The 23254-nt window shown below is 36.5% G+C and overlaps 1 protein-coding gene across 1 annotated transcript in view; it reads left to right on the top strand.

Annotated features, from left to right (window-relative positions):
* Positions 1 to 23254, top strand: part of LOC140159093 (DNA mismatch repair protein Msh3-like) — a 59812-nt gene that overhangs the window by 10627 nt on the left and 25931 nt on the right. Inside the window, exons 6-14 of the mRNA XM_072182437.1 lie at positions 2404 to 2570; positions 3423 to 3565; positions 12287 to 12401; positions 12996 to 13080; positions 13860 to 13969; positions 14335 to 14467; positions 18749 to 18936; positions 20245 to 20413; positions 21361 to 21425. Of these exons, the coding sequence (XP_072038538.1) occupies positions 2404 to 2570; positions 3423 to 3565; positions 12287 to 12401; positions 12996 to 13080; positions 13860 to 13969; positions 14335 to 14467; positions 18749 to 18936; positions 20245 to 20413; positions 21361 to 21425 (1175 nt within the window). The remainder of the gene's footprint in view (positions 1 to 2403; positions 2571 to 3422; positions 3566 to 12286; positions 12402 to 12995; positions 13081 to 13859; positions 13970 to 14334; positions 14468 to 18748; positions 18937 to 20244; positions 20414 to 21360; positions 21426 to 23254) is intronic.

Here is a 23254-nt window from a genome sequence, read left to right as displayed (position 1 = left end):
TTAAGTGGTACTGTGGGAGGGGAACTTTATCAAGTAAAGAAGTTGCAAGTTGGCAAATTACATGTGGTGGTGTAAAATGTTGAATTGGAGTCATGTGTACAGTATGTATATGTACACTGTTAGTAGGTATGTCACAATGGCTGCACAATAATTCTGTCATACTGTGCACGATACATAACAGTGAATCAAAAAGCGCATGGATCAAAGTTGGCCAATTTTTGAAAACATACATGTCAAAAAACGATTTCCTCGTTATGTTTCATTGATCACAATAATTTGTCTTTTTAATATATGGTAGGTGAAACATTTCCTAAATCACTATCAACTCCGCCGAAATTAAACACTGCATAGTTTAAGAGTTAAGACCTGTTTTATGAATTTTTTTAGATCGTCCATAAATCAATAAATATAGGTCTCTCGAAATAGAGGACCTAGTACCACCGGTCTGAAATACCAGTGTTTGTTATCATGTATTTTTTTCCTTGGACAATGAGTGAAACACTTCCCTATACCAATTGAAAACTCGGTGCACTTAGGCAATTAACTGCAGTTTCTTTATTCAACATCACAGCAGGTTCATATTTGACAAAATCATGCTGTATGAATAAAACATAAATAAAACATTGAAAAATTAAAAATTACATATGCCTAATTAACATAAGAATGGCATAAATATATAATTAGATGTAATTAGCTAATTTGCATAATTAATGACTTTTTGTGTATTTTTGTTACCAAATGAAAGAACTTTGGGTACTTATGTGTGCAAAAAAACGCATCCTCATATCATGTACGGTTCTCTGTTGGCATTATTTTTGCATATTAATTAGCTGGACTTAGTCATTTTTTAAGCTTTTATTTGTCTGCAGATTGGTCAAAATGGCTAAAACTGTATATTTGGTGGATTTATTACATTTATTCGAGGAGAGATTTTTTAATCTTGTTTTCTTTAACGAAGTCCGGAAAGATATGCAATTAATCTGTGATACTTAAATCAATGCTACCTTTTCAAGTAAGTGTCCGAATAAGCATTACAAATCCCAAAATTACCATTTTGCCATTTATAGCAATTTGTGGCAGGTTTTCACCCGATTTCGGTATCTTCAAGTTGACGTTACATCACTTTGCATTATCCGATTTCAATTCTGTTTTTTTGTTTTTTTGAAGCATTCATAACGATGATTCAATTAAAAGCGTCAAATAACATGTTTCTGCTGCGCTTATTTTTGGGGTGATATACCTACTGTTAGTATCTTTTGAATTGGGCCAAAAAAAAAAGGTTTGTCTCAAAGCTTGCGCGTGCATGTGTAAAATCGCGAGATTTAAAAAAAAAAGAAATGAGAATTTTTTTTTTATTTAAAAAAAAAAAAAAACATTGTAATTATATTGGAAAAATTTGGCGAAAATCAGATTTTTTTCTCAAAATACCATAAAAATACCAAGTAAAAAAAAAAAAATCACATTTTGCATTTTTTTTTTTTTTTAAATGTATTTAAATTTTATTTCGTATCATATCAGCAAATGAAAATCCAAACAATGTCTTCAATTACAAGATGTCAGATTGTGACGTATAAATATTGAACATTTTACATTCTTAACAGAGGAGCGATATATATACACTTCTAAAATTAACGGACATTTCGCATTTGTTTTCAAAACACTCGTGAGCTTTGAGACAAACCCTTTTTTTTTTGGCCTTATCAGAATTTAAAAAAAAAGTTTATTCTAGTCATTAGAGTGTTCTTCCCCAGAATAATTTTGGGTGATTTGTTTGGCTGGATCTAGTCAAAAGTGCCCAAATGTGTGGTTGTGGGTACTTTTAAGGACTCTCTAAAAACCTACCTGCTTGAGAGTTATTTCCATGGCCTGTCTGAAACGATATACCTCGCCTTGATGCAGATTACTGAAGAATTTTGGCAACACTGTTTAGTTGTTTATTATGATCATATTGCATGTATACTACCAGATTCTTATTGCTGCCACCCTAGAGGCACACTGCCACTTCATTGATCCTCCATAGTACCTGTGTGGGTACTCTGGAGTACACACATCGGAATCACAGGTACAGTAAACACTGGTGCTGCACTGGTACTGTACTGGTACTCTAGCCCACAAAGTAGTTGGGCAGCACTGTACCGCTGGGGGCAGTAGCAATAGGAGTCTGGTAGTTTTTATTGCAATTAATTTTAAATGATCTTTTTGGTAAATCCCATAAGCCTTTGCAGGTAGGGGTGAGATGACGTCAAATACCGATGCGCACATCGTATAGTGAATATCATTACTGCTCATTGCAAGTCAACATGACATTAAATAATGATATCTCAGGAGGTCTAACCGCAATGAATTATGGGATTTACCGAAAAGGTCAATGCATTTGTCCATCCATCTCAATGTATCTTGCAGGCAGTGCAACCAGCTACAGGTGATATTGTATACGACTGTTTCCATGACAACAGTCAACTGAGTGAGTTAGACACCAGACTTCATCACATTCAACCTGTAGAACTCCTTGTAGCTATGGATATATCGGACAAGGCTGACAAATTATTGAGGGATTTCTCCACTAGCAGGTAAAAGCGGGTTTTGTAGTGATCTGCCCTACCAAGTAAAAAGGCAGTACCTGTGAACAAATTACAAAACAGATATTACCTTTTCACTTGAGAGACAGGTGTTTTTACTTGGGAAGTTGCTCACAAATTCAAAATGATGTATCTGCATAGTGAACAACATTACAGATACTGTCTTTTTCTCCGGGAGAGAAATGTTTTCAAAGCCTGCCCAAAATAAGTACAAGGCAGTATCTCTTAGAACCATGGAATTACTCAGGAGAACCAGGACTCCCTATACCGCCATGTGCAATAGCACGAGATCAGTTAATTTGGAAAAAATTGGGGGTATTTGGATCCTTGGCGATGGTACTCGGAAACGAACAAAAACAATTCTGCATGATAATCACACTAGTTATAGAAAAATTATCAAATTTGTGTACATCGTGGAATATACTCTTTGCGTGGCTGTGCGTAGTAAGCATTTGTACGCAGATAGCCTTGCTAATATGGACGCGTAGAGTAGCATTGTATGCGCGTGTAGTTAGCATGATTAGTCGCGGAGTAACAAGCGTAGTTGAATGTTCCACGATGTACATGAATTTAATATTTTTTCTATAGTATAACGCATTGCATCGCTCCTTAGATGCAGTCAATGCGTCACGTTATGAAGCGTATCTAGTATTACGTTTAATAAGCACCGGTTAGTTTTGGGTGGATTTCGAGGAAAACTCTGAACACCCCAAAATTTTGCCCATGTGTGTATCAAGATGGCGGTCGAGTACTGGTGCAAATACTGCATTTTTACTGGGGGCAGCTATATAGAGTAACCAGGGTTGCAATTCGTAATAATAAAACACATTATATTTGTTGCAGTCCCAGAGATGATGACAGGGTTCGTATTGAAAGGATGGCCAGTGATAACTTTGAACATTCTGCTGCTTTTGAAGAAGTATCAGCCTTCTATAAAAGCTGTGCTGATGAAACATCACAAGAAGTTAAAGAGCAGTCACAGAAAGGTAAGAAAATGAGTTAAGTTCATGTGTTAAGAAATTTATTACAAAACAACCTGTTATACTATTTATATGCTTTCTTTTGCACTCTTTGTCAATTTTAGCATGCATGCAGTGTAATCACAAAAGTGGGGTTCTGATTGGCTAATTGAATCATGTCATAGAATATTGGCGCCTCATTCACTGAACAAACTGCCCGGCATTGTGTGACCCAGGTGTGAGCAAGTTCTTTTTACATGATAATTGGGAAGAGTGTGTTGACCAGTGCAACCTTGCTGAGAGCTGAGAACTATACGTTCTTGATTATTAACTGAGTAAGCTTGGATTTCTATGTAATCAAACTGCATAATATCAGTGTAGTTTCTTTTTCTGGTTACTCCGCAATGCTTCATATGCAACCAAGCACAGAGGTTTGGGGTGCACATGCAAAAATGCATTAATGCTATTTCTTGCTTTGCTTCTTCAGTAAGGCATCACTGCATTGTATTTTATAAGGGTGCCACTTTTCCTCAAGCCATCCTTGTGGTCTTTTGCAAAGTTGTCATCAAATTCTTTGTTACCGCTCATAATGTACAACTCTTTAAGGTATGAATATGTTAAACTTTATATTAGAAGGGTGCCACTTTAAGTCAAGATGGACGATGCAATTGGGGCACAGTGTCGACGCCCTATACGATAAATATAAATTTAATACTCCGTTGGTGAGCGACGGCGAGTGGTATTTCACCGAACGCAAGAAAAGGAGTTCTATCTTTACTGAACAGGAGTTCTATCTGATTGGCTAGCAATCGATCGCTTAGGTCGCTTAGTAGTCAACTACAAACTCAAAACTGAGTTTGTATTCAATTCGATTGAAATCGATATTCTATTATTGGCGAGATAAAGAGAGTGATAGTGTGTCAATAATGTACATTGTATTGCAGCTGGATTTTACATACCGTACATTCCTTTATATTATCATTTTCTCAAAGAGTTGAATATGATCACAATTTTTACCCAGGAGTTCAAATTTTTTACCCGCAAATTGCAGTTAAACATATCCACAGCAAAATACCGGTCCTCACTAATTAGTGTATTTAATTTCCATTTAGTGTATTTAAGATAAAACCTGACAACAAATAAAATTTTCTTGCAATAGAAATATCACATGGGATACTGATATGGTAGGCGCAACCGCGCATAACGTGGAGCTGCTACTGGCAGAAGCTGACTTTTTTGCTCCGTGGAGCCAAATTGACCAATCATGATCATGTTAGAGTTTTTCATTACTCGGAGGTAAAACTGACCAATTAAGTACGACTTACTCATTACGTGAAGCGAATTTATTCATTAAGAATTTGCCAGACGAAAGCGTCACGTAGTTGCAAGATATCCTCGGTCACGAAAGTTATGATTCAAAAAGTAGTTTATAAAAAGTACTGAACTGACTTATTATTAAGATGGACATGCACTCATAAGAAACTCATACAGTATTGTACATAACTATATAGCTAGGCAGAGTGGTGGTAAACTATGCACACAGTTCTGCGATCTGCAGTGTATCGTCGGGAGCTAATTCAGTATAACTTGCGGTGTCCCAATGAATTCGACCTTCAGCAAACTGCAAACCAGTTCGGATTTACTTTATATACTAGTAGTAGGCCATACATACTGTAGTTACTGTCCGTTTTCCTATACACAATACTCAGTGCGCTCACCATTGACGCGTGACCTCTACAAATAGTGTATGTTAGAAGTATAGGCCATTGCCTAGTTGGCGTCACTGTGTAAAAAGATAACCGCCAATATTTAAAGTATTCTCTGAAATTCTAGAAAATATAGTTTTGTAACATGTCCTAAATTTTTAGCTAATTTAGGTGTTTGGAAATATTGGTACTTTAGTGTTTTAGGAAGGATATGTAAACGTGGGTGTCAGTGATCCTGGCCTGACACAGTAGACAAACAAACAAACAAACACGACACACACATGACACATGCATGCAAGGTAACATTGACTATACACTAATCAAACAATGGTATTGATCCTGTACAACTGGTCGTGGTTTATTTACAATCGATTCATTTAAAATCCCCATAGTAAACATTAATTTTGGCAAGAGTTTTCTCTCTCTGAACGAGGATGCATCCACTGGCTCCAGCGTAATGAAAAGATCTAACATGATTGGTCAATTTAGCTCCAGCGAAGCTTAAAAAGTAAGCTACGCGTAGCAGCTCCACGCCAGGCGGTTACGGCCAGCCATATACTGATCATGCGAAAATCGTAAAACATAGAATAGAAACAGCGTGGCAGGCTCTCAAAATCTCAAATTGTATGCTTAGCCTGAGTCGCTCGGCCTATCTCGAATAAAATCACCATGCGTAGTTCTTGAAAAACGTGAGGATTCAATATTATCACGGCAATTTTTAACACGAAGATATAGGGATGATGACGGTGTGTGAGTCTTGCTTTAATGGTTGATGAATAGTTGCCATGTTCATGCTGATTCTTGCTATTTTCTGTGTGCCAGATGCCTTATCATGGTGATTCCTCAAGCCAATCTTGAGGTCTGTTGGGAAGTCAACTTCAAATTCTTTGCTGCCTCCCGTAATGTACAACTCAAGGCATGACTATGTTGAACTTTACATACTGTATATTATAAGGTTGCCACTTTAAGTCAAGATGGACTATGCAATTGGGGTCGTACTTTAATGGTTGACGGACAGTTGCCATGTTGACGCTAATTCTTGTTCTTTCCTGTGCGCCAGATGCCTCATCATGGTGATTTTTAACCGTCCCATATCTGTTGAATATCTTCACATTATAATATATGACACATTTTGATGGAATCTTTGCTTAAGGTTACACAAAAAGACGTATAAAAAACGTATAAAAGACGTATAAAGTTGTTCTCTAAAACAGAGTTTTCTCAGTAATCAAATATCGCAGCGAGTGAAATGTTGGTGCATTGGATGTAGCTTAACATTTTTGTGTGTGTTATATACAAATTATTAGAATAAATTTTAAAATCCTTCGTTTAAAGCATTTTTACCCACCATGTTCACAAGATCAAAAACACGTTCCATGAGGTTTTTTTCAAATGTGCGCTCCGTATAAATCCACACCGAGCGATTGTTTTCTTCTTTTTCGTATTGTATTACAAATCGATCAAAGAAATAATGTTGCCATGGGGAAGAACCAAATACAGTACCGATTAAATTTTAAAAGCCCGTTTTGGGGAAAATTTTGGAGAATTTGCTTGAGAAAAAGCTGGTTTGTGAAATTATCGATATCTTGATTACGAGACGTTAATTTAGACATCTGAATACCTACATTATTTCTCAACATTCTGCCAATTGCTATTCCATTTGATTTTCACTCCAAATTGAAGCTAGTTTTGCAAAAAGCGAGGTTTTCCTCCATCAGTTCGTTCAAAATTTCAGCGCCGACATGCGTGTTTATTCTAAGAGCCATAATGCGGACGCGATTGTAATCATATGTAATTGCATCCAATTATAGTTATATCATCCGCTTTGAGAACAGTCAATTTGTGTAAGTTGATCTGTGGCGAGTGGATAGAGCGTTGGACTGGGAATCTAATATGAACTATTTTTGTGGGTTCGAGTCTCCGTGTGGCTGAATTTTCTTTTTTTTTCTCTTTTCTCATTTTTACTTCCTTTCTTTCCTCTTTTCTTTCCCCTTTCTTTTATCATTTCTTTTTTTTTTTTCATTTCTTTCATTTCTTTCTTTCTTTCTTTTTCGTTCATTTTCTTTCTCTCTCTTTCTTTCTCTTTTTTTCTTTTTCTTTATTCTTTCTTGCTCCTTTCTTTTTAGTTTTATTTGATTGATTCGCTGAGTGCAGTGAATCGTGATTGATTGTTTTTCACTTTGTAGGCCTGCTAAGTCTGTCTTGTTGATTTTCATCCCAAATTCGATTTACAAATAATTGCTTTTTGATATTGTTGTTGTTGCCTACCCTTACATTGTAATCAGGGAATAGCAGCATTGATTTCATCAAAGATATCAAGGCTATAAATTCAAAATCAACACATTTTCCAGGGCGTAGCTTGACGAAGTGCCCCAATCAATTTTAAAATTTATAAAATCCTTGTGAAAATTGCGAAAATGGCTTGTGCCACCCCGCATCCGAGCTCCGGGCACGAGCTAAGCCAAGTTTCATAGCCTTTTCATGTCTTGACCGTGGATCGATATTCTATTGTAAGTAGCCCTACGTCCCGATGCACGCTTGTTCATTTTCTGCATGGCTGTTTCTGTTACGAACTTACGCCCCTCTGAAATCAAGCGCATGAAAAACTCTCGGCTAACCTTAACCCTAACCCTCCTGAATACTACAAAATACTACTTGATATATGCGCTGTTCGTGCATGCATCCCACGTGGTGTGATGACGCAATCGCCCTAAGTGATATATAGGCCCGCTTTCGCTGGCCAGCGAAGCCCAAGACCCGTGGCAAAGTGTCGCCGACCGAGTGCTTGGCATGCGAGGGGTCTCGGTTCGAATCCCATCCAGAGCAAACAACTTCTTTCCTTCTTTTCTCTCTTTATTCTTTCCTTCTTTCCCTTCCCGTCGCCAAAAAGCCCTTAGGCGGTTAGGGTTAGGTTACCACTATCGAAACTCAGTATGGGCTTCCTTAACCCTAACCCTCCTGAATACTACAAAATACTACTTGATATATGCGCTGTTAGTGCATGCATCCCACGTGGTGTGATGACGCAATCGCCCTAAGTGATATATAGGCACGGTTTCGCTGGCCAGCGAAGCCCAAGACCCGTGGCAAAGTGTCGCCGACCGAGTGCTTGGCAGGCTAGGGGGCTCGGGTTCGAATCCCACCCAGAGCAAACAACTTTTTTCTCTCTTTATTCTTTCCTTCTTTCCCTTCCCGTCGTAAAAAGCCCTTAGGCGGTTAGGGTTAAGGAAACCTTACTGCAAATCTCGCTTTCACCACACATTGCTGTGGGTTCCCCAATATACTTACAAAACTACAAACACATGCAGTGGCAAAGTTAAAATGAAGTAAAAGGACAAACCATCTTCTCTATACCACTACCAGATCAACCTCTTGCTTGAGATGCTCCACATGCTCTCCTATGTCCAAATGATGTTATAGTTTTGCTACACTGTCAAATGAACCAACACAGTCTGCAAGGAATACAAGAAAACAGCTCATTATTTCCTGGTGCTTTAAAAATTATATGTGCTGCTGGCATTGGCGCATGTCTTCAATGATTATGAGACCTGTGTCTCAGACTGTCATTTCACCTTATGAGGATACACTTGACTCTTGCCCATCTCAAATGCTTTTCTGACACGGATTCCTTACTTTTCAAACTGGGAAGTTATTTGGTGAGGCTAATCCATCTCATTTATTTTTTTGTGTCAACTTCTGCAACTGATACTCTCACCTCAGAAACTCTGTTAATGGGACTCTATTGCCTTTTTCATATCCAACGCAATGACATTGTGCTTCTTATTTAATTATTTTGGATATTCATTGGTGCTATTTTGCTGTTGCAAACAACCTTGCTAGATTGTGGGTTGCTGAAGTCATATTGAACCACGCTAACATGTGACCTTTCACCGATTCCAGAAAGGGCTTTGTCAAGTCAAGACGGAGGATGTGATTGAATGAAGAACGAGTGATGTTTGGCACTGGATTTTTGACAAACACTGATATTGGGGTCACACCTTCATGCATGACAAACAGCTGCCACATGTATGTTTGCTCTACTTCTTGCTGTTTATGAGTGCCAGATGGAAAATGTTGCCAATCAATATTCATGAAGTTGTACGATCGACACCTACAGCTGTTCAATTGAGCTACTTTATTGTAAGGTGCTTTTATTCATACATTGGGCGTATCGAGCTGCATCGGTTGGCTTTCAAAATTCGGACAAGTTTGGTCCGCAATTATATTTAATATAGTATTATAGGCCTACAAGTATGATTTGCTTTGCTTTATTGATTGATCGACTGACTGGCGGCTGACTGAATGATTGATTGATATGATAATTATGTTAATAGATCGATTGATTTATGCATATTTACCGTTAGGTATTCATTTAGCATTTTATTTCTTTATTTTGTACCATTTTTGACCACTCTCCATTCATTTCTTTATTTATTGATAATTAATTTCTTAACCCAACTATTATAGCAAACTTAGAAGGGACAACACCCTCGCGTAATCTTCTTTTACCAACATAATCACTATCTTCAAAATGGGCAGAGCACACGAAATTTGCATTATTCAAAGCCCATGGTTGAATTGCTTGAACCCATTTCTGTCTATCTTCTTCCGATTTTGGAAACCTGAGGAAAACAAAGTTAAAAAATAGTGTTAAATTTTTTCAACCATTTCTTTAATTGCCAGTTTGTCTGACCTCCATTTTCACTGTCCACTGTCCACTGTCCACAAACCCACAGCCAAGCCGTGTGGCAAGATCTTTGAGTCCGGTGTTATGTTCATCAATCGCTGCAGGTTTCTTAATACGAGGACAAACGGCCGAAATATGCACTTTGGTGGTTGGCGCTTTAACCATGAGGGAAGTGACAATTGCCTCCATGGCAGCTGATGATTCTTCAACACTCATTCCTCGAGACACGTCGTTGGTTCCGGCGTGAACAACAACATCAGTATAAGTTGTGATGTTGTCCAAGGAGTCAATTTCTTTGAATATATCTGAAATTGTTGCACCACTCAAACTTCTTACTCCGAGTCCTTGATATTACGGAGGATTGAATCACCGATTATCAGTGTCTTATGTGGACTCTTTGGTTCCGCAGTTTGTTTTGTTTGGGTGGTCTGTATTTCTTTCATTAGCTTTTTTAGTTCACCGTTTTCTTTGGTAAGTGAAGTTTGAGTCTTCTTAAGCTCCGCATTTTCCCTTTGCAGCACATTCTGAGTTTCCAAAAGGGATTGCTGATTGGATTGCAACTTGGAAACCGCGTGCTGTAGGGTGTTGACAGTCTGGTTAAGCTTTTTTAAGATGACATTAATGTTACTTTTACATTCAGGGCATGTCCATTTGGTTGATTTTGCCGGCTGTTTTTTCAAACCTACACAACTTGTGTGGAAGTTTTTGCAACAAGCAATGCAGGTACACTTTGGTTGTGATGTTTCTGAGGCTGATGTTACTTTGCACGCGGAGCTTGAACACATTGCGGATGTTTCTGTATCGGAAATAACATCGTAAGTGGCCGCACCAGCAGATTGTTTTGGAACAGTTTGTGTATCGGGGATGCAACATATTTTGATAGGCCGTTGGGACTAGCTTGAACCATTTTGGTTGGGGCGATTGTTTTTGGTGGGTTTCGTTTCAGTTCACAACCATTGCATAACATATAGTCACTTTGACGACTACTAACATCGTTTGATGTGGTGTGACAGTCGTGACACGAACTGGCTTTTCCTTTAGTGGGCATCTTTGCGAGAACTGCTTGGTCTTCGCTTGACTAATTTGACATAAAAGTGTTGATCACACCTTTTCAGACAAGGATCTTGGGAGACGAGATGGTAGCACTTGAGTGTTCAAACTCACAAAGTCAAAAATCAATCACCAATCAATCACTTCAAAAATCAATTAACTCACTGAGTGCGTAGAGTACATGCGTTAATATGGAGTATATCATAATTACTTAAAATCCTTATATGTAGGCCTGTTGGCAAACAATATAGACAACTTACTTGTGTAGATTCTTATATCCGCCACACAGAGCGCACACTTTGCCCATGCTGCTGAACTGTCCGTAACGAAATGGTAGAGCAAAGCGTGTTCACTGATTATAATCAAATGAGCGCCCAAACCAATTTGGGCGCTGCAATAGGTTTGTATTGTAGGCGAACCTCTGTTTTGTGTGCATGTGATAACTCAAGCACACCCTTGCAGGTTGGATTAGAACAAAGGGTACCTCGCTCGTGCAGGCGCTTTCACATGACTTTCGTTTTAATTTCCATACAAACTTGGGAAAATTCTGTTTCAGTTGAGTATTTTTCATGCCAGAATGATTTCGTATGATTATGGTAACATGTTTTGAATGGGCTTCCAGACAGGTCTACATATACCTTTTTGGTGTTATCTGCCATGACGCGGTAGCTTTCTATATTATGGAGTTGTCCGTATACATCATCATTTTAAATGATGAGCTGCACAGTCACACCACAATAATTATATAAAAAATTCCTGCTAAAGAAAAGATAGCAGTGGGTCACACAAGTAGTGCAAATCCTTAAAATCTACACAAGGAATCAGAATTACTTTGTAAGTATCACCAACAATCCATATATATCAATATTCTTAATGGCAGTTAGAAAGCAACACTCTGAAAAAACCATTTTGTGTTACACATAATCACTGCTCTCTAAACACATTAATTTTTCATTTTAAAGATATCAAGTATTGTCAATAACAAAATTCAAATTTGTAAAACCTAAAAAATTCCTGAGAAAGCTGCAAATATGTAGAAGTTATATTTAAAATTAGTATGACCAATAGATATGATATCTATAGTTTAAAAAAAAAGGGATAATAATCGATATTTGCCTGGTACTAAGATGGATAGGATCAAGTGTTTAGAACTTGTAAAGTAAAGCTGCAGTGCAGCAAGTTATGTGAATTCTATGCACAAGTTCTCATGTTTTTTATTTGTTCAGTCAAGACACGAGAGTGGGCAAGTCTTGTGCACATGTGTTTATTTATGTGACGTTCTTCTATTATGATTATTCCATACAGTTTCTGATAGGCTTCAGCAGATAATCAACCTTCCAGTCCCAGTCATATGCTGTCTTGCAGCATTGCTGAAATACCTCAAGGAATTTAAACTTCATCGAGTGCTCAAAGAAGCAAGGTGGGTTATTTGTTGATGTATTTGTCATTTTAAAGTAACTGTACATAGTGGCAGAGCCAGAAGCAAGCAAGAATACAGTATGTAATCAATGAAAATACATCCAATCAATGAGAATAAATCCAATCACACTGAAATCTCAGAGAAACACAAAAGTGCTGTTACAGTGTAATTGCTGTGTTCTTTTGTTTCACGTTAGTTTTCAGTGTTCTTTCAGTGGCTTGTATGCTACATGTATGAGCATTGATCCAGGGAAGCAATTTCAATAAAAAATAAAATAGCATTGGTCAACAACTTTCATTGTCAAACACACTATATTAATTATTGGATTGATTGGTTGGTTGGTTGGTTGATTGATTATCATATTATATCTGAGAAGCAAAACTGGTTTTATTTTCAATTTCAATACAGCTTTCTATTGTGTAATTTTTCAGTACTCTAAGATATTAAGTGTGATTTCAGTGTTGTAGTTTTATAGTGATTTCAGGAAATTACATGACTATAAAATTGTAAGGACTTTAACAATTAGCTAGTTGCTTCATTATAGTTCACAGGGCAGTAATACTTATTCCATCTACTTATTCCTTCCTCTTGCAGTAACTTCACACCATTTTCTGCTGCTACCCAAGTAATGAAGTTGAATGCTTGTGCCTTGAGAAACTTGGAAATTTTCAAGAATCAGGTAGTTAAGAAACATTTGTTCTGATGATGCTTTGATTAAGTATTGTTCTCCTTATTTTTTGTTTTTTTAATGTAGTATAAATTTGTCAATTCTTGTGATTCAGAATATGATGTGCCGGCAGCGGTTGCTCTTGCCAGTCCAGTTTTTGACCTCTAGGGTTGACATTGCCAGTCTATCCACCATTGGATTTTCATGCAAGTGTGATAATATTAATGTTGAACAGCTCCACAAAGGATTCCATATGTGACCAATAGAAAGAAAATGGATCTACTATAATTTGTAATTTGATTTTTTAGTGTCATTTGCGTGTAACATCATTATATTGACATTTAAACATACAATGATATAATGTTCCTGTGTTGTATTGGTATTACGCAGACTTTGAATGTCAACATTTTCCCATGATGCACTGCATATTTTGGCCTCTCCCCAGCAACCGCATTGTGAATCAACTGAATTAAGGAAGAAACCTTATAATCATTTTGTTTGTGTCCTTCCATCTGTCTATCTGTCCTTCTGTCCATCCTCTGTCCATCCACAACTACCTTGAGATCCGCTAGTCCCATGCTGATGAAATGTGGGGAACGAAGAAATCCAGTTGAATTATGCACAAATTTGCGCGATGAGATTTTCAGTGGAAAAAACTTTAATAGGTAATAAAATCTCGAAAAATTAACATGAAATCCACCTGTTCTACTCTAGTTAGTTTTTCAAGCGGTATATGGGTAAATTGGCACTCAAATGTAATGATTAATGTCATCTTTGTACATTATAAACAGACTGATGGAAGTTCACAAGGGAGTCTTTTCTGGGTGCTGAATCATACCTCAACAAAGTTTGGCTCAAGAATGCTGCATAAGTGGCTGTCCCAACCACTCATGGACGCGGGGTAAGAGCAACAGATGCATTCGGGAAAATTAGGTTGGATGAATTTGGGTGGAAAGAATGAAAAATGGGATAAATTGGTCCTTTGGGCTATTCCAGTTAAAATCCATATCCCCTACATGTATGGAAGACATGACCTTAATCTTCCCACCAGAGGAAAAAGATCCAGAAAGGGCTATTCCATTTGAAATCCATGCACCTCCTATGGAAGACATGACCTTGATCTCCCACCCGGGGTGAAGATTTCAAATGGAGTCACTCATTCAGATAGCCCATTTGAAATTCACACTCCCTGTGGGAACAATGTGGCTGGTTGCATATACCTGACTGAACTGTCACTTAATTTACCTTTTTTCTCATTTTTATCAGCTTAATCCATAATCGTCAAGAAGCAATCAGTGAAATTTTGGAGAGTGATAGTCAGGCTCTTGCTACAGCCAAAGATTTACTAATAAAAGCACCAGATATTGAGAAAGGGCTCTGTTCTATCTATCACAAGAAAGTAAGTATTTACTGTAATTTGTAAAGCAAAGAACTGATTTGAATTAATAGAAATTAAGTTACTCTTAAAATTGAAGCTGAGTTCTGGCATTGAGGCTATTCATACATTAACATTACATAATTTAAGCTGTACTTATACTGAAATTGTATAGAAGACACAAATGGATTGGGGGAGGGGATTCGAAGCGGGAATTAAGCCATGCTAATATAATAATTGTTCCAACTTGATTTAATTTTTACGGTGTGTGTTGACTTATGATCGCATTAGTCCAATCATAACTGTGATTTTATAACAGGGACAAAGTTAGGAGCAACTGCTTTGGGTACCCCATGCCTTGTATTGGTGTCCTGCAAATGAATAACATTGGACACATTCTGTCTCATGTGTTGACTTAGTGCCCTAGCATGGTTGAGTTGATTCCCTAGCAAAGCTAACTAACTTTTCACCTTGGTTTAAATTTAATTTACTGTAAATGGGACTCCAACCTTCCTTTTTGTAATTGAGAGATTTAACAACTTTTGTTTCTATTCCAGCTTTCTAGCTGTAAGTTTGAACTTATTATATGGTCATTTTCACAGTAAAGGGTGTAACTTTTGATTTTTAGGGTCAAAATTTCAAACCACTTAAATATGTTTCTGTTTACTGTAATCATGCATAGAAGCAACTTAAATTCCAGTAAAATAATGTTTCAAGGCTTAAACCTTTTGATTTCTGATAAAAATTTTTACATTTCCATAACATTTTGGTTAAAATCTAAGAAAAAATGTATTTTACATAAGCTCAGAAAATTATGACATGAAAGCTGGAATACATGTGAAATCCCATTTCAAAGTAAGTCAACAGTTAAATTTTATACCATGTTTTGCTATGTTTGTAATAGCAATTTTGAAAATTTTTAACATCAAGGGTCATTTGCAATGGAAATTTCCCAACCTTAAATATATTTTTATGCCTCCACCGGAGGTATTATGTTTCCTGGTTGTCTGTCTGTCTGTCTGTCTGTCTCTCTGTCCGTCCGAGCTTGCGAGTGCAATTTCTCAGAACTGGTAAGACGTACAGTGATGCAAGTTGGTGGAGGGATGGTTATTGGGGGTCTTCAAATTATAGGAGATTTTCGTCGCAAAGTATGGTAATTAAGTACCTAATTTGCATAATTTATGCGTAATATGCGTAATAAGCAAAATACCTTGTGAACAGATTATCTGGAGATCCGTATGGGGTACAGTGACGTAACTTGGTGGGAAGTAGCGTGGCCAGATGTTCTTGACCTGATTAGATTTTCAGTGCAAAATATGCTAATTAAGTACCTAATTTGCATAATTTATGCGTATTTGATGCGAATCAAGCCAAAAAACATTGTGAACAGATTATCTGGAGATCCGTATGGGTTACAGTGACGTAACTTGGTGGGGAGTAGCAGGGCCAGAGGTTCTTGACCTGATTAGATTTTCAGCACAAAATATGGTAATTAAGTACCTAATTTGCATAATTTATGCGTAACAAGCAAAATACCATTTTCTCTGAGACCAAGGGGTCGCACGAACCTCAAACTTGGTGGGTGGGTGCATCTTGACCCTAGACAGAACAAGTTTGTATTGGTCAGTGGGTCAAGGTCACCCGAGGTCATGCAGGGGTCATCTGAGGTCAAATTAGCAAAAACTGCCGTATGGACATGAAACTGGGTGAGTACAGTCAACATTTAGAGCCAAAATTTTGGAAGGTCATTTTGGGGTCATCTGAGGTCAAGTTACTAAAACTGTCGTATGGGCATGAAACTTGGTGGGTACAGTCAACATTTAGAGTCAAATTTTGGAAGATCATTCCAGGGTCATCCAAGGTCACCCAGAGGTCATCACTGGTTAAAATGATATGCCTCAAGGTGGAGGCATTGTGGCCGACGCTTTGCGTCGAGAACCGCGCAAGTCGAGAACCGCTCTAGTTTAAGTTTCCATTGGGTTCCTAAAATAATTTGAATGTCTAACTTCATGTACAAATACTACTTGATGAAAGGAACCTCCCAGCCAAGTTTCACAGAAATTGGAGTTATTTTTAGAATCGACAATTCAAGCGATTTGGTGTTTCAGAGGCTTCAGTTAACTACACAGGTGATCATAAAAGTAAAATATTTGGCTAACTTCTACAAGTTGACATGAAAAAATAGGTAAACAATATCACAATTACCAATTTTCATGCTTTGCTTCTAAGTATTGAATTTCAGTTGTGACAAAATTAAATTATCACAGCAAGTCACTTTTTTTTGTTTCGAGGCTTCATGTTAACAATGGTTAAACATTGCAGAAGTAGTTTTTTTGAAAACAACACTGTTGGGATCATCTAAGCTGTTATTTTCTTGTGCGTATTGAATCAATGATTCTATGCGGCAGATATTGTAGATTTATAACATGATAATTTTTTCACCCATTTGTTAAGTATGGTGTTATTTGCATGTGAAGCCTCCGAAACAGGCTTTCTTGGGTATCAGTATATTTTTCAAAAATTAACCATAATATCAAATTTTTTTTAAATTTATGACATTCTGCACATATCATGTAACAATTACAATGCAGATATCAATATGGAACACACCAATTTAGATATGCATAGATGATAATTAACCTTATTGTTGTTTCAGAGGCTTCATTTGTTTCGGAGGCTTCAATTGTTAACGGAAAGTTTGTATTGGGTCCCATTTTCAAACGGTGATATATATCTCCACTATTTAAAAACAAGTGACTTGAGGATCTACTTTGCTACATTTTGATAAATAGATTGGATGAGCTCTTTTATTTATATTTGCCCAAGCTTGCTGAACAGTTTGTTTCGGAGGCTTCAAAAAAGTCAACGGAAAAAAGTCAAGATTTTATAAAAATTTTAAAAGCTTGCAAATCGACTAATTTTTGTTACCCATTTCAAGTTAAGGGATCTAGAATGAGCGTTTATGGCGTTTCGACAGTATTTTTTGTGGGACATGAGAGCACCTCAGACGTATCGAATTGCATTCTGAATACGAAGCATGTTTTTCTGATATCAAATAATTTTCATTTTTTGAAATTCACGATATAATACAAATTTTATGACAAATTATTAAAATTTGATATTTTTCAAATTTTTGATATATAACAGTCCTTGAAATAAATTTTATAAATCTAATGATATATTCTTAAAGTGTATGTATCTGGGAGGAAAAGCCGACGATCAATTGAAAATTTTAACCTTTTATATTGGAAGATATGGATTTTTTCCCAAAAAGACTTTTTTTTTTGGTGTTTTGGGGAAAAAATCCATATCTTCAATCTGAAAAGGTCAAAATTTTCAATTGATCGTCGGTTTTTCATCCCACCTACATACACTTTAAGTATAAATCATCAGATTTATAAAGTTTACTTCAAGTACTGTTAAATATCAAAAATATCAATTTTAATGATTTGCCATAAAATGTGTATTACATTGCGAATTTCAAAAATCAAAATTATTTGATATCAGAAGGACATTCTTCGTATTCAGAATGCAATTGATATGTCTGATGTGCTCTAATGTCCCACAATAAATACTGTCCAAACGCTCATACCCCATACCTTAAGATATCAACTGTTATGAATCAAGAAGAAGTGAAGAAATAACCAAGAATTATGAACCAAAGCTATAGCCACGAAGTTTGTTAACAATTGTTAACGGAAAATGAAGCCTCGAAGCGACAAATCTCAAGTCCGGTTCTCAAAAATACAGGGCTGTTCACAATTAAATCTAATGTGGCAGTGTTTACTGAACATATGACCGTACTTTCAGGATAAGAAAAATTATCCATGAACTAACTGAAGAAAACACAGGGTTTTACAAAAATGTTACTGTTTTTTATAGTTTTTCAAAATGGCAATATTAGGTACATTTAAGCCTGCTAAAACTGAACGCAGTAACTCCCGAAGATGATTATGCTACCCAAGGTAGCTGCTAACTAGATGACTTATGTGGCCAAAAATCATGGAATTCTGTGGCTTTATTAGAACACTACGGATCAAAATGTTAAAAATCCAAAGTTACACCCTTTACCGTGAAAATGACCATATATCTTTGCAGTAGGCATTAATTATTTAAAACGTTTGATCATGTAATCCACAAGAGTATCAGAGAGTTTAGGATGGTTAAAATGCTGTTTGGCCACAGCTGTTAACTACCACAACTTGTCCCATAATGGTCCATCATGGGCCAAGGGACAAGTTGGTACAAAAAAGTCAATCACAAGCCATGCTTATCAATGAAATCAAATTGATTTCTTTGTTACAGTGTTCAACAGCAGAATTTGTGACTGTAGTGAAATGCCTGCATCGGATATCTACATCTTTGGTTACAGTACAGAGTATGGCTGAATCGCAGCTGAAGTCAGATCTACTGAAAACTGTTTTCACCCAAGTACCGGCACTCCTTGAGGGCATGAAGTCGTATCTTGATGCTGTTGATGAAAAGGCTGCAAAGTAAGCTGTTTTTATTTGGCATTTTTGAATGAATTTAAATTTATTTCAGAGGAAAAAACATTCAAATAACAAAAGTAATGTGTTCGGATACATAGCACAATTAAAACAAAATACTATAAGGCCAATGGAACTCGATTATTAGTTTCCGATTGGATGTTTGAAAGAAAGGACGAGGTCACTATTTCATTATTCATTATTCGGTCTCTTTTCATTATTCATTATGTCAACAAAATCAATGATTTTATGAACAGCTTTCTCCAAATTTAGGTACCCCACCAGTACCAAAGTATATTGTTGATGAAAGACCATCTCAAAACAGGTATTAATGCTTAGATCATCTTTACAGACATTTTGCAACAGATTGAGAAAAGATTTGAATTTGTTTTTATTAAAATGAAAAGAAATGGGCAATTTTTGTAATGACTAGAAACATGATGAGGTAATCCTTAAATTTCCATTATTTACTACATCCTCTACCCCTACAACTAAGAAAAACTGCTCATTATGATCAGCAGGGGATGTCAGCCATTTTGAAAGTATCAATTTTGATTATTTCCATCTCAATTTTCAGATAATTGACTTTTTAATGAAAATAATGAAAGTTTTGCTCAAATTGAAAAGATGACGCGGGCGGTCAATAGGAAACTAACAATCGAGTTCCATTAGCCTAATGCAGGGGCATCAGCTAGTAAGGTATAAAAAGAAGCTGTTGCTGTAACAGGCTGAAAAATTTGCAAGATATGAACATTGAGAATTATATTTTTCAAAATTACACTTGGAGGAAGGCAAAATTCTCTGGCCTCCTGATATTGGGGAAATATATGGGTTTGGCCAGTTTTGTTAGTCTATCTGGTAAAAGCAAACAAACAGTTTGTTTTGTAGAGCATTATTAAAATCCAGTGAACTGTCCAATTTGATGTATTTTCACCAGTATCACAATGTTGCAGATCAAAATTGCAAATGTTTCAATCAATCTCATTAAGTCATGTTCAGATTCTCATAAAATTTTTGTATGTGAGAAGAATCAAAAGATTCTTATAAATATTTTGCGAGAATCTAAAACGACTGCAGACGACAAGTTTCAATTTTTTTTAAATACAAATTTCAGAATTGTAAATTTTCATAACCATATTTGGAATTAGCATGAAAAATGCATTAAAATGAGTACAAACAAGCCTAATATTGGTTCAGTGGTTCTTAAGATAGCTCTTGATATTTAACTCATTACATATGTTGAAGCCTATGGTAGCATGCAGAGCATAAATGACAGCTCTTACTTTGATGTAATAATTGTTTTCCATCTTACAGAGATGGTGACAAAACCAAGCTGTTTGTAGACACATCTTCCTTCCCAGCTGTAAAACAGTGCCAAGAAGACATAGAGGGTGTGATTGGTGAGCTGAGAGATCATCGCAGGGAAGTCCGCAAAGTTCTCAGGCAACCTTCATTGGATTACATTACTGTTTCAGGGCTTGAGGTAAGTAAGAAAACTAGAGATTAAATTTCAGGAAAATGGAATAATGTTTCAGGAAATGGAACTTTAGGGGAAAATATTAAAGAATAACAGAAAAACAAATAACAAGAAAAGAGCAGTTTAATCAATTTAAAAGATAAGTGTGATTAGTAAGTGCCAGTGCAAAAAAGATAAAAAGTTGGATAATGACCTAGCATAGGAATGGAACCTGCGACATTCTATATGTGCTTTGGGAATCCTTATGATAAAATGCCTGCATTCTTTGCAGGTTATTTCCTTTTTTACCACTTTAAAGGAGGATGGTTAATTTAATGACATACTATTTTCACCTTGGTTGAATGACCATAACCCACATATCCCACCTGGGGAGCTTCATGTCAATCCCTTTTGATATGGAAGGCCCCATCCTGTGTAAACAATGAGTGGGTTAACCTATTTCAAACACATTTTGGCTTCCAAAATTTAATAAGCCATCTTTCATCCCTAATATGTTAGTATCAATGAGAAACATAAGCCAAATCAGCCTTAAAATTCCTGACAGTTCTTGCAGTTTGGGGACAATTTGAACTCTGACCTTTTTTGTGCGTTCAAAATATTGTTTAAAATGTTTTGCTAGAAAAAAAAAAGATGAATAAACATAGTAATTTCACAAATTAATTACCGTGATTCGTCCGAGTATAGTCCCATGTTCGAGTATAGTCTCACCCCCCATTTTTGAAAAATTCCAGAAATTGTAAAAAGTTATTTTAAGTTATTTATTTTTTCGGTTTTGGAGTGTCCCTGGACCTAGACCTAAATGCTAGGATCATTAATGGTTGAAATAAAAAAATAAATTAAAAAAATTAAAAATTAAAAAGTGCTGATGATGTTCTTTGTTGGACCATCCTCCTCCAATCAAATATAACATAATTATTTAGTTGGTTCGTTGGTATTTTGATTGTTTCTTGCAGTTTCTTGTTGAAGTGAAAAATAAGCTTCTGAAAGAAGTACCCAATGATTGGACTAAAATCAGCTCGTAAGTATTTGTCTATTTGTGTGATATTTCTACACTTATAGGTGTTCTTATATGTAACTTGATCAATGGAAATGAGTCGGATGTCGCTAATATTGATTTTGAGATATTGGCAAAGAAAGTGTTAGAATTCTTTTGTTTTATATTGTTTTCAGCGATTGATAAATGGACGTAACTTTGCAAAGAAAGGTTGTATCAACATGGGGTTTTCAGTTCCTGAATGCTCTAAGTGTCCTCTTTAGAAACACATGTAAAACTCATTTTCGTCCAGGGTCGACATGTGACTTCTTCCCCTTGATCATGTCACATATAGTATTTCTACTCTCTGCAAGTTAGTGTGCATTTCATTGAGCGCAGCTTCAAATCGTGTGTCCACTTAAAAGTGCTGTCATATGCATACACATTTAAAGGCATAAAACCACAAGCATCAGCACACTTTACAGGAATTTCGCTGACGACTGTGGCCTAAGACACACTTTAACAAGTGAGGGTATTTGTTTTGGGCCATTAATAAGGGATTTTGTGTTGATAGTTATAAGCTTTTGAAAAGGCAGTTGAAACATAATTTTATGACATTTTTCAATAGGGGTACAGACTGAATCTGATTTTGTTCACATTCATGACAAATACCAATCATTTGACATTCTTTTTTGTCATCACAATGCAAGGTCATGCATTGATATTTGTGAACTGTGGGGTATCTCAGAATGATAAATATGGACCTTGTGTGGTGCACATGTAGGGTCACATTTCAATCTCCTGAAAAGACTCCACTACTATATTTTCAGTTGAACTATTAATTTAGTATCTGTATTTGTGGGGATACTATACAACACTCCCAAAGCTGGATATTGGGTACTGTGTTAATGTGGTATGTTGCATAGTATTGACATAGATGTTGTAGAACTACTGCTTTGAAGCTAGCTGGGTTCTCCTATCCTATTATTTTTTACAGTATGATGCTATTTTTAGAGTAAATCGCTAGTTTTAACACACAGGGGTCAATTAAGACAAGCCATCTGCTTGGGCCTCACACTTTGGCAATGATTCAAGTGTATCCTTTTCTACGTTTGCGTCAGAAAAATACACTCCTTTGTACTCATACATATGAATTTCAATCTCCTTGTCAACATCTTTCATACTTTCTATTATAACTTTTGCTGTAATCAAAATAAGTCATGAACATGATACATGAATACCTGTTGTAATCCTCATTTTATGTGCTTTGAGAACAGTGGAGCAGGTCTACCTTATACTATCAGTATTCTTTCGTACTCTTCACCAATTTTAACATTTGTACAGCGTGAACAACGAAGTGTGGTTCTGATATAGGCTAATTTGGATGACAGATTACAGTCTGTTACAGTCTTTGGTAGGAAAGAGTATTTGTGACATTTTTTATTGCTGGTAATATTTTGGTGCGATTCAGGTATACCGCAATTGATGCAGGTTTGGTTTAATAAGCATTCCACCAGCAGAGCAAAGAGACCCTGCCTGCTGCTGGAGGATGACCAATCCATTTGCTGTGCATCTTATTTTGTAGAGTGACCCATTCAAGATTCTTTACGAGATTTGTAATGTATTGTTGTAAGTGTTGTAAGTCTTGTTGCCCTGTTTTGGATCTTTTCCAGTTTATTTATGAGCTCTATTAGGCGAGGGTCCCACACCAAGTTTAATTATATAAATACTGCAGTATAATGGTCTGACAAATGACATATAAGCTGTTTGTTCCAAAGGTTTGAGACGTGTAAAGATTGTGTCGAATGAAGCCAAGTGACCTTTTCGCAGCTGATGTTGCATTGTTATATGTGTTGATTGTCTCCTCCAGTATG

The sequence above is a fragment of the Amphiura filiformis genome, chromosome 8 (assembly GCF_039555335.1).
Source record: "Amphiura filiformis chromosome 8, Afil_fr2py, whole genome shotgun sequence".
Lineage (NCBI taxonomy): Eukaryota > Metazoa > Echinodermata > Ophiuroidea > Amphilepidida > Amphiuridae > Amphiura > Amphiura filiformis.
The sequence above is the reverse complement of the archived record's forward strand: the minus strand, read 5'-3'. Positions and strand labels throughout refer to the sequence as shown.